Raw genomic sequence first — 12,516 nt, 5'->3', positions numbered from 1 at the left:
CTGTGACTTTAAGACTCCTATATAATGCCCTCTTCACATACGTCAAGTGGAACGGGGCTCACTGATGGGTTACAGATGTGTCTGGTCCAGTATAGTTTTTAACTGTCCTATCCACTGTCCCAGGATCACAAAACCATCTTTGCTGAAATCTGCTGTATAACAGTATCTGTTCTTCTTCCTTCCTCATTAGCACACTGTGGACCAAGTATCTCAACACTGATTCTGTGTCATTGTCATGAAGATGTGAAAGAGCAATTTTCTGACTTCGTAGATCTAAATATGTTTTTTTCCTAGTGCGAAGACACCCTAAAATTTAAATCTCTGTATTTTGTGATGTTCACAATATTATGTCATTTTATATTATCAGCAAAATTATTGCGATAATATTGCTGATATTTAATGTATCTTCCAGCCCTGCTTTAAACTTATTCAAAAGGATTGAGGAAAATTGAGGACTGTGTGATTCAATGTTCTCACGATCACGATTCTTGGAGTGTTACAGAACGGAAGCGGAAAGCCCTTGTGTGTCTTCCTTGGGAGACAGTGAGCTCACTCTCACCTCTTCCTATTGGAATGACCTGTGAACTGTGCGGCTTCAGTCTTCCTGTGTCACACTGAAAGGAAGTCCTTTGAAGTAGATGCTGTTACACATTCTCAGCTACAGTTTGTTATTTTTGGCTTAAGTTTGAAATGTCTCCAGATTGTATGTAATTCATGAATAGTTTCATATATGTTAATTATGGAATTTTTATGGGATTTTATTTTGAGTTGTTCATAGGGCCCGTTAATAGCATTGACTTGGGTGTGTCTCCTCTCTGTGTGTGTTTGTGTGCGCGAGTGCAGGCATGTCCGTCACAAAGAGCGAAAAAGTGAAAAAGAGAGGCAGGGAGAAGGTTGTTAGGCTGCTGCTTTCAGTATGTGTCCTCAAGTAGCTTGAGTTGACAGTAGTAGTAGCTTGAGTTAGGACGCAGATGTAAATTTATGTTCATTATCAAAAACAGTAGCATCTGTAAAATTGTAAAAACTTTATTTTTATATGGTGAAATTTGAGTTTTATTAAAATTAACTTTTTTTTTGGTCTTCTATAGTAGCATGCATTTAGGTCATGATAACCACAGTTAAAAACACACATATATATACCTAAATACCATGGTAAAAATGTAACTAGGTAGTTATAAATTTCTAGGTAGTATAAATACATTTAGTATAAATGCACAAATGCTATAGCTTAACCCCAAATATACTGTAATTATATCCCATTGCTCCTTTAATACATTTAATACATGTCTGCAATATTAATATAAAAATTGACTTGAATATCCCACATTCCTGCCACAATACCATGGTGCAATTAGTGTTACTACAGTGAATCCATGGTAAATGATGACGATTTGTGGAATCAAAAGCTTTCTGACTGTATCGTTGCACACAGTGTTTCTCCTGTTTGTCAGCACTGTTTCATCTGGCTTTAAGTTAGTTTCTTTCACCGAGTCATTTGTGTTTTTCACTGAATTCAAGCACTTCACACTGGATCTCACTGCGCTGTTTAGTGTTCGTGTGACCAAGACTGATCAGCAAGTAAACACATCTGCTCTAGTGAGCTTGCGCTGCGCTGCCTTTTGAACTTTGAGCTGAGTGAATAAATGGTCCTTGTGGTGCGGTTCAAATGACTAGTGCGGTTTAGTTCCACTTTTGGCACATAGACATTATATTGAACATATATCAAACTAGTTTTATTATTTTATCAAGCTAAATTATATCTTGATAATTATCGTTATCATTTTAGCGATATAGAAAAAGTGGGGAAAATGATAAACTCATGTCAGGAGGAGAAGCCAACTCCTAAATAAAGAGTTCAAGAGCTGAGGATCTTTGGAAGGCCAATCCACAGTCCAGCAAGGCTTACTGTGAAATGACGAGAACTGAGGGTGCCAACTATTGCTTTGGCAGCAGAGGTTCTGATGACACCTCATCTCAGTCTGCTGTTGTTTGGGATGAGGATGTTGATTGGAGTACATAGGAGGATGGTTGGAATGAGACAATGTGCTGGAAAGCTGAAGAGCCAGTCAAATGTGATGTGCCCACTGCCGAAGATCTCCTGTAACAGCGTAGGCTGCAGTGAATGCTTGGACGAGTGGGATGACACAAATGCATTGGTAAAGGCAAAGATGGACACCACACCACACATTTCCTTTATCATTTTTAACGTCCAGCAGCATGTCAAAGCCACTATTGAATGCTAGGATGAGTGGGATGACATACATGCTGTAAAATTTTTAATCATAATATTAATATTGAATTATATTTGCATGTTCTTTCCTATGCAATGAAAACATGCAGTGACAAGGTGCAGACAAGTCTAGAACAGCACCATAAAAGTCATCCATGTGACAAACTCCATATGTGACCCTGGACCACAAAACCAGTCATAAGGGTAAATTTTTTGAAATTGAGATGTATATATCATCTGAAAGCTGAATAAATAAGCTTTCCATTGATGTATGGTTTGTTAGGATAGGACCATATTTGGCCGAAATACAACTATTTGAATATCTGGAATCTGTGGGTGCAAAAAAAAAAAAAATATTGAGAAAATCACCTTTAAAGTTGTCCAAATGAAGTTCTTAGTAATGCATATTACTAATCAAAAATTAGGTTTTAATATATTTAAAGTAGGAAATTTAAAAATGATCTTCATGGAACATGAAGAAAAATCTATAATTTTGTCCCATACAATGTATTTTTGGCTATTTTGTCATGAATTATTTAAATTAATATGATACATTTCTTAACTTAAAAAGCTAAATCATTCTTTACAGATAATTCTCCCCTCTGCTGTAGTTTTCAAATCTTATTTGTGCATATGCATATTTAGGCTATGTTTAAACTAATGAATTTTAGTTTTAAAATGCATTACTTTTGCTACGGTTATGTCTGATGTCCACACTACTCCCTCGAAAACAGAGACTTTTGGAAACTTCCCGTCAATGATTTGTATGAAAATGATGTGTCAGGTTCCTTACACAGAGATATTGTATGGCTTGAGGATAGTTAGAAGATACTGTATGAGTCATACGGATTACTTTTATTGTACCTTTTTGTCCGTTTTAGAGCTAAACTGCCCCCTAGGTACAGTCTGCTAGCACTGTATGTTCCACAAAAAAAAAACGATTCAGGTTGGGAACATCATGAGGGTGAACTATGACTTTAAGAAACTGAAACGGTGAGCCTGCTGCTTTTCTAAAGCAAACAAAATTAGCCTTTGCAAAGCAGACAACTAGCATTATGTAAATGACATGGAAATTCCTTGGTAATGGTAATTTGCATCGCGATCTATTGTTGCGTCACCCATCTGACCTGCAAGTGGACGACAACCTTTACAGAGCTAGACATTATTTTAGTCTCTATCTCAGTTCCTGCTTTCTATTTTGCAGATGTTCAATATATGACGTATGTCAGGTTGTGTTGTTTCTGTTCTAAAACAACACTTTTTGGCCTTCATGGAATGTTTTTGTGTCCGTTTCATCAGGTTGAAATGTACAGGAGAATGTTATCAATGTGATGAACACGTGATGTGAGTAGTTGGTATGTGGTATTTTGTTGGACAAAACCCTCCTGTAATCAAACTTCATAACAAATGAAGAAGAGAACAGGGTGTGTTTTAATGTGCTCATTTTCATAGCATGAGTAATACCTTTTGTACTGGTTCTTTTAGATCATCCAAGGCATTTGACTTTGTATTTGAGTACGTCCCCAAGGGGTTAAACCTATATAAAGGTATTCAAATGTATTTGAAAACTGTGCCAAGTGGTGCAAGTGCATTAAAATAAAGCAGTCTATCACATAGCTTGTTTCAAAATAAAGGCTCTTTTGGTATAAAACTTGCATCATGTACAATAGTGTGCATTACCTTGCTGAATATGCCATGTGTCTTCATGTTTCAGATGGATTGAAGCGTGTTTAAATGAGGATCTCCCGCCCACCACCGAGCTGGAGGAGGGCCTGAGGAACGGCGTGTACCTGGCCAAGCTGGGAAACTTCTTTGCTCCTAATGTGGTCTCTCTCAAAAGAATCTATGACCGTGAACAAACACGCTACAAAGTAAGACTGAAGACCTTTTCAGAAGCACTGATATGAAAATAGCAGACCGTTAGGATTCACTTGTTGCTTTCTTCTCTGTCCCTCTTGTAGGCCACTGGACTCCATTTCAGACACACAGACAATATCATCCAATGGCTGAATGCAATGACAGATAAGGGCCTTCCTAAGGTGAGGAGTGTAGATGGTGAACACGAGTCTGCCTGCTTCTTTCATTAGCGGCATTTCTTCTGCTTTATTGAGTCACTAACATGATAGAACTTGCCTCTGAAACTCTTTCCCATGTTTGGCAACAATGCTGCATTCAATCTCATCAAATCCAAATACATGTACTTGTCTGTCCCTGTCAGATTTTCTATCCTGAGACAACAGACATCTATGACAGGAAGAACATGCCCCGCTGCATCTACTGCATACATGCTCTGAGGTATGTCACTGCGGGCTAGTTCAGTTGTGTTCATAATAGTAGTTTATTCAGTTAAAAAATGTTGTTTTGGTCTGTTGCGTTGACTACTGCCACAGTTCTACATGCACTAATTAAAAACTAATCTAATTACACTATTCTAAATGGTTCTATTATGCATTTAGCAGTGGGATATTTACATACAACCTCATTCAAAAGTTTGGGGTCAGTGAAATTTTTATTCAGAAAAAAACATTAAAATTGACAGTAAAGACATTGTTTTTAGTGTTATAAAAGATTTTTCATGGTTTCCACAAAGATATGAAGCAGCACAACTGAACTGAACACAACTGATGATAATAAAAAATGTTTTTGACCAGCAAATCAGCATATTAAAAAGATTTCTGATAGATCATGTGACACTAAAGGCTGGAGAAATGGCTGCTGAAAAGTCAACTTTACTATTATAGGAGATAATTACATTTTTAAATATATTAAAATAGAAAACTGTTTTTTTTTTAAATTGTAATATCTCACAGTAGTACTGTATACTTAATCAAATAATGCAGCCTTGGTGAGCATAAGAGACTTCATGAAAAAGGACCAAACCCAGACTTTTAACGGTAGTATATAAATGAATCTGTTTTAGTGACTCATTAGGTAATTTATTCATTTAGAAATTTCCTGTTTAGTCTCATTCATTTTAGTGATTTTCACTAAATTTAGTATTTAGTATGTTCACTTTGAGGATAATAATTTTTGAATTAGGGCATTTTTAGTGTTATTAGTTGTATTTAGTGTTATTTTATGGGTTGAATGTCTTGTTTTTGTTGCAAATAAACACCTGCTGCCTCCAGATATATGACTGTAAATAACTACTTGCAGTTTCAAGTAGCTTCTCCGATTCAAGTACGATATGCATAATTTAGACCCAACCACTCTTCTTTTTAAAGAAATGAATCATGATAAAAGCGCAAGAGTATGACTCGGTGTAGATTTAATCTGCTTCTACTCTCATCTCAGAATTAATGAGTCAGAATTAATGAGGAAACCTGTTCTGGTTTCTGCTGAGGCACTTAACATGAGCTAGAGAATCTTGCCTTTAGTAACTCTCACATTCCAACTCAATGCAAAACTGACACTGGGCCCAAAGGCCATAAATCTGGCCTTCAGAGACAGGAAATAACAGCATTCAGGGGTCGAGAATCTGGCAGAGGCCTAGCGTGGGGTGAGGGGTACTAAATCCAGTTGGTCTTTGTAGTTGATATTGATGAAAGGATGTGTGTTAAACTTGAAAGCCATGCAGATAACATCTGACTCTCTTTCCAGTAGTGTCTTCTCCCGCACACACCTATGGAATAGGATAGCTGTCCTCTGGGAAATTTGTTTCACAATTTTTACTTTTTTTTTTTTTTTTTTTTCAACAGCCTCTACCTGTTTAAACTTGGGCTTGCGCCCCAGATTACAGACCTGTATGGCAAGGTCGCCTTCACAGGTGAGTCAGCTCGCTGTAGTATCATACTGAAGCTTGAGTTTGTATAGTAACAGCTGGAAAAGCCACTGTTCCCGGGAGCTGTGGTCAATGTGAAAATCATTATCAATTGTATGAGCGTTTCCTGCCATTTTGACTGGCCTGAAACTGCCTGCCAAGTCCATGGATGGAAAACATTATTTACCAGACCTTTTGAGAACAATCACACCAATGCAAGGAAAAATGCAAAGCCAAGATTACCTTCCAAATGGGTACCATGCTTATTAAAGCGTGACATTGCAATGTTAATCCAGAGTCTGTCCAGTATAAAATAATGAAAACAAACAGAATACTTTCCACCGAGCCAAATAATCTCCATTTTTATGTTATTTGCATATTGTTTTTGTCTTTTCAGAGGAGGAGATCAACAACATGAAGATTGAATTAGAGAAGTACAACATTCAAATGCCAGCATTCAGCAAAATTGGCGGGATTTTAGCCAACGAGCTTTCAGTGGACGAAGCAGCCTGTGAGCACTGTTTCAGCCTCTGCTTTTAAAGTCAATTTACTCTTGGCTTTTTGGCACAACTCCTTCCCTTGCAAACATAAACAACTAGACTTAACTTGGACAGCCAAGAGTTTAACAGCACAGTAATTACGATCTGTTTTACATTGCTTTGAGCTCAAAAGATCTGCATTATCTTCTGTTGAAATGATTCAGTGCACGCTGCTGTGATCGCCATCAATGACGCCATTGACCACGGAGTCCCTGAGGGCACTCTAGCTGCCATGAGAAACCCAAACGCCATGCTACTGCAGCTGGATGCAAGCGCTGCCCAGCAGTACCAGGACACCCTGTTCCAGGCCAAGACTGAGAAAGTGGCCAGCTCCCGAAAGAGAGTACGAACTTTGCTCTACAGATAGCTAAAAATAAAAGATTTGCTATATTTGGGTAATTAAGGGTGTATTTTAATATTTGCACACACTATCTCTGTTCCAAAACTCAGTGACCTGCCTAGAAGATAGCCTTAAAGGCATCAAAAGTATGACGTGAAGGATGCTCTAAATAGACAGCATAATTATTAAATAAAATGCATGCAAATTTATAATCAACATCAACCCTGTCTACAATCTTCAATAAACTTCACTGACATAGATAACTAATTTTGACCAAATTCAGGCAACATGGCATGTGCCTGTCATTGCTTTGCAACAAGATTACTGAAATATATGCATTAGACATGCTTGCATTTTATTCAGTAGTCAAAGTATCAATAACAATAGCCCCATCTGATAAATAAATATGCAAAATGGACTTTTTAACCCAATATTTATGCATGCTTTGTATTTTTTGTTCTTGTTGGTGTCTTTAACTTGGCAAAATTCTTTTGTTAGATTCTTTTGGAATCAACTGTAAGCGTTATAGCACTTTTTGTGTATTAGTTAACAGTCTATCTATCCATTGTGTATGAATTGAAAACTAGTATGGCTACAACGGTATAAATGTATGTTTCTTTGGTAGATTGGAGAGAATGCTGAGGCTGAAAGGGATGTTTATGATGAGCTGCTCACACATGCTGAAATCCAGGGAAATATCAACAAGGTCAACTGTATGTACCTGACCCATATCTACCTCCAGTTCTTTGTGTTCCTCTGAGATTGATGATGTGATCTGAGTTCTGTGTTTGTGCTGTTTCTCAGTGACCAAAGCCTTGAATTCAGCAGAGCAGGCACTGTTGAGTAGTGATGAGGACAAGCTGTATGACGCTCTGCGTTCCCCTGCGTTAGGCCTGCAGTCAGTGCAGGCTCCGAACAAGGCATGGTACCTCAAACAGCTGCTGGCCGATCGAGAGCAGAAGGAACAGGTAACAGGTTATATTTGTCCCTTGGAAATTCTAGATATAAAAAGTATTTGCGTAGTGTGGGTGTCTCTTTTCAGAGAGTCCCTTATAACATCACGTCCGTGACAAACCCTACGGCTCAGCAGAAATAGATGCTTGTCATAGTAACCATAATAACAGCGAAAACAGTTTATCCTGAAATAGCTGACGTGCCATAAAAGTACTTAGTTATTAATTATTTGTGTTACTTAACCCTAAACAAAACCATAAAATAGTGTAAACATTGTAGAAATTAATGACTTCTCACTAAACCTGATTTTGACTTCTGGAGATAATATTGAATGTCATGTTGTATGTTTTTGGGGTGTGTGATGCTAAAAACTCACATTGTTTATTAATTCCCTGTGTGTCACAATGATCTTATAGAAACTATAGAACGGTCCATAGCTGTATATAGCTATATATATTTTCCAAGAAATATATACATTTTACAAAATGTTTGTTTTTGTCTGTAAGAAAGTGTGGTTTATTTTTTTTCTTTCCTTATCAAGGATACATTAATTCTATCAAGAACAGTAAAAACAGTAATATTGTGTCATATTATTAATATTTCAGATAACCGTTTTCAATATCCAGTTTATTTTGAAATGAGGTTTATTCAGCAGCCATTGCACCAGTCCTCAGTGTCACGTGATCCTTTAGAAATCATTCATATATGCTGATTTGCTGTTATTATTATCAATGTTAAAATGAGTTATCATTGCATATAATTGCATATAAGCTGTTAGTTCTAAATTCTATAATCTCGACATCACATTTGGCTTGTTTCATTCTTCCTCATGCCTAGAATGCCCCAGGAGAGCCTCTGATGAAGGAGGAGTTACAGAGTGGAGTAGATGCAGCCAATGCGCAAGCAGCAGACTATCAAAAATGTATGTACTTCTACATCGCTACATTCTTTTGAACCTGCGGGTAGTTTGTGTTCAGAGTACAGTACAGTGTGTGTGTGTTTGTGTTTCAGTGCTGCGGGCGGTGGAGAGGATTAATGCTGCCATAAGAAAAGGTGTAGCAGAGGAAACAGTGAATGAGCTGATGAACCCAGACGCCCAACTGCCGCAGGTTTACCCTAGTGCTGCAGATCTGTACCAGAGAGAACTCGCCAGCCTGCAACAGCAGAGCGCAGAGGTTAAAACACACTCATATCCACACAGTTTCAGCTCACTCTGGTTATTTTTCTGTCACCATCCCTCTATTGAGACATTAATTGCAGAAGAAAGTGAGCTGCCTTAATAATGCAGCATCCTAATAGTCATGGCCCCTAATAAGTGATCAATTTGAAATTCTCTACGAAAATAAAAAAAAATTTAGTGGTGGAAATGAGCTTTCATATGTAAGCCTGCTAAAACAAAAAAAACAAAACACCACCAACAACAAAAAAACAGGGTGGTAATCAACAGGTTTTTGTTCAGTTTTGTTTACAAATCTGTTTCTGCCACCCTGCACTTGTATGTTAAGTGTGATTCATTGGCCAAAAAGCAGAAAACCTAAAAAAACAAAGTTGAAGATGAATTTGATAGCATTGACTGATGTTTTTTTCTTTCTTTCAAACTTTTTATAGGTATCACAAATTCTTTTGTAGTTAAAATCTGATACCATTTCTCTCGCCTTGGCTGACATCTCTTTTCACTAGAGTTTGTCACAATGAATTATGGGATTGCCCTCTCTGAGATACATATGATGCTGATTTAAGAATAGTTCAAGTTATTCTTCTCAGCATATTTAAGTTGCTCACCTGTGCTGCCTTTGTAAGCAGCTTAGTAGGTTTTAGAACAGAGCAATAATTTACATGCAGTTTACATAAGTGGATGACCTGTAACCGTTTAGTCTGAGTGATTTTCATGCTTTGCTTGACTGCACAGGGCTCTTTGTCACATCCTGAGCTGCTGGTTGCCGTGGAGATGCTGTCCTCGGTGGTGCTGATAAACGAGGCGCTGGATGTAGGGGACAGGGCAGCAGTGTGGAAGCAGCTCAGCAGTTCCCTCACTGGCCTCAGCAATGTAGAGGATGAGTTTGCCCAGAGGTGAGAGTATGGGACGGCTCAGAGTGAGAAGACCGGTTGAAGTCAACATGCAGTCGGAATTGATCGTGTTTACTTTAAGACACATTCCTGGTCTTATCTTGTATGCTTTATCAGTGCATGCTATTTTAAAAAAATCATATCTTTTCATCAAATTACAGTATCTTACTCGTCCTCTGAAATGACTTTCAGCTGAAAGTCACTGGCTGCGTGGGCCATTGGAATGTCAACTATTAGCCAAATAGCTCTTCTATTCTTGCATCCAACGCCCACTTTTCATGACTAAATCAGTAAAATCAGCTCTCATACTACTTTACTTTTTGTTTTTGCTTAGCAATATGCCCCAATACAGAGCTTGTGAATGTCGGTGTTGATTTCTCTCCTAGTTTTAGCCACTGTTTGTTGTTTCCCTGCAGGTATATAGATGAGTTGATGCGTTTGAAGAAAGCTGCGCGTGAGGAGGGTGGGGACTATCTCACCTGGAATGACATCCAGGCCTGTGTGGACCAGGTCAACAGTACTATTCAAGAGGAACATGAAAGTGAGCAACACATTCGTCCTAAATATGAATGGAAATGGATCAGATTCAGATAGTGCTGCATTATGGACAGTGTACATATCCTCTCGCTACTTTAGGGATTGCTGCTATTGGTCTGATCAACGAGGCTCTGGATGAGGGTGACCTACAGAAGACAATGGCTGCTTTACAGAACCCAGCCGCCAAGCTAACAGATATAGATCCATCTTTGGCCCAGCATTACTATGATATTCTGCAGGAGGCAAGGAGAGAGAAGGCCCACGTATGTATACCTTTACAGACCCGCAACAGTAACACAGCCTACACAAAACCCTGCCTCTGCACCTGTGCAAAATATCAACTATTTAATACTTATTTTGAACCATTCAGCATGTTGGGCCACTTCCATTGCTTTCATCTTCTCATATCCGATTCCGGTGTTTGTCTAGTTTTTGTTTCCTTCTGTCCAAATACTAATTGAAGTTTATTTTTTTTTATTTTTTTATGTTTGAAAACACAAAAGCATTGCGAACTGATGAAGATACGTAAAACTTTGTTATAGGTCGTTGAATGAGTTTGGTTTATTTGCCCAACAGATCAAGGGAAGTCTGAGGCCTGAAAGTGGAATGAAAAAAATGAGTTGCTTTCTGATAGAAATTGTATTTGTGATTTACAAAAAGTGCCAGGTTTTCTGTGCTTTTATTATTACTATTATTAATAATAATAATAAATAAAATAAAAAAAGTATTAGGAAAAATAAATAATAATATACTTTTTATTTTATAGTACTAATATTTAGTCTTAATTTCATCATTTCCAAATATGAAACATCACACTTTTTACTGAAAACACTGGATCGTGAGCTGCTCACGTGTAAAAGAACACAGTGCTGTGCTTTACTGTGAAACAGAGAATGTATTTACACTAAGCAATATCACAATTTCTGTTTTATTTCTATGAATTATGCAGCCTTTTCTAAAAGTTGCTCTCTCTCATGCATCATGTGAGCTTCTCTCACTTTGAGCTTCTCATGACTAGTCTGATGACATCATCTGAGCTCATACGGTCTCTTTCCTCACCCCCATATTTTGTCTGACTTTTATTTGCCACCTCCCCTTTTCTTTTAATTAGAAAGCCCCTAACATTTTCAAATGACTATAATATGTGCAAATAACATTTGATTCATTTGATCTCTCACACCTCGGGTATCAGACACACCACTTTTGCATATGAAAATAAGACATTTTTGTCCTAATATCAGGCCCACTGAAGAAGTGAAGTAGCTTCATGTGTAGTGTATTTAAATTTCAAGTTTAGTCAGGCCACGTCACACTTGTTTCCGGTGGCATGAAACTGAAACTTCAAGGATGCAGGTAAATGGACACAGAGAAGGCCATGGTTAACCACGGCAGTGTGCCAGTGTGGTTAAGAGATGAACTGACATCTCCTGAGGCCAAGAGCACTCTTTTACAATGACGGCTTGAGAAAAAGTACCCAGAATAGTCGTTCAGGGGCGTTACGAAAAAACTAATCTAAAATCTGCATCTCTTTTTGATTGACCCATTTGGAAACAATTTTTGTGAGTTTGATAAGTGATATTTCCCATTTATGTCTCTAACCACTCTTTTAATAGAGGATCACATGAACAGCAATTTTTGTCTCTTGGACTCATAATAGCTGTCAAAGTCAGTGCTGACCTCATGCTACCCAAAAAAAAAAAAAAAAAAAACATGGCTGGAAAAACAAAGTGTTTCCTTTCGCCGTGATTTGCACAAGCATCGGAAATAACAAGGCTTATGACTTTTTCTCTGCCTTAAAAGGGCAAATTTCGGGTCCTGTTAGCTGGCGTAGCTCAGGAAAGGATTTTTAGCGCTGACATCACTCCTCCACGCTAACGCTAACACTAGCTTGGGTCACTGTAAAGTGTAAAGCACTGCTAAAACCAGATCTCCTCAACTGAAACAGGAAGTGGTAAAGAAAAAAGTTAGATTTTATGTTTTTAACAAAAATCTTAAAAGATGAAGTGATGTGTGACTTGACAGTAACAATTCAAGACGTTTCTGTTTGACCTCAGTAATCACAATTTATTAAAAAAAGTCTCATTCTTTG

General features: G+C 37.8%; 1 protein-coding gene across 1 annotated transcript in view; it reads left to right on the top strand.

The window, feature by feature from the left end:
• The window catches only part of LOC109096645 (ras GTPase-activating-like protein IQGAP1), a 41,171-nt gene that overhangs the window by 15,466 nt on the left and 13,189 nt on the right, over nt 1–12,516 (top strand). Inside the window, exons 3-15 of the mRNA XM_042728228.1 lie at nt 3,945–4,101; nt 4,192–4,269; nt 4,449–4,525; nt 5,929–5,996; nt 6,388–6,501; nt 6,694–6,872; nt 7,495–7,582; nt 7,674–7,837; nt 8,661–8,745; nt 8,835–8,998; nt 9,733–9,893; nt 10,307–10,431; nt 10,527–10,690. Of these exons, the coding sequence (XP_042584162.1) occupies nt 3,945–4,101; nt 4,192–4,269; nt 4,449–4,525; nt 5,929–5,996; nt 6,388–6,501; nt 6,694–6,872; nt 7,495–7,582; nt 7,674–7,837; nt 8,661–8,745; nt 8,835–8,998; nt 9,733–9,893; nt 10,307–10,431; nt 10,527–10,690 (1,624 nt within the window). The remainder of the gene's footprint in view (nt 1–3,944; nt 4,102–4,191; nt 4,270–4,448; nt 4,526–5,928; nt 5,997–6,387; nt 6,502–6,693; nt 6,873–7,494; nt 7,583–7,673; nt 7,838–8,660; nt 8,746–8,834; nt 8,999–9,732; nt 9,894–10,306; nt 10,432–10,526; nt 10,691–12,516) is intronic.

This window comes from Cyprinus carpio, chromosome B7, assembly GCF_018340385.1.
Source record: "Cyprinus carpio isolate SPL01 chromosome B7, ASM1834038v1, whole genome shotgun sequence".
Classification (NCBI taxonomy): Eukaryota; Metazoa; Chordata; class Actinopteri; order Cypriniformes; family Cyprinidae; genus Cyprinus; species Cyprinus carpio.
The sequence above is the reverse complement of the archived record's forward strand: the minus strand, read 5'-3'. Positions and strand labels throughout refer to the sequence as shown.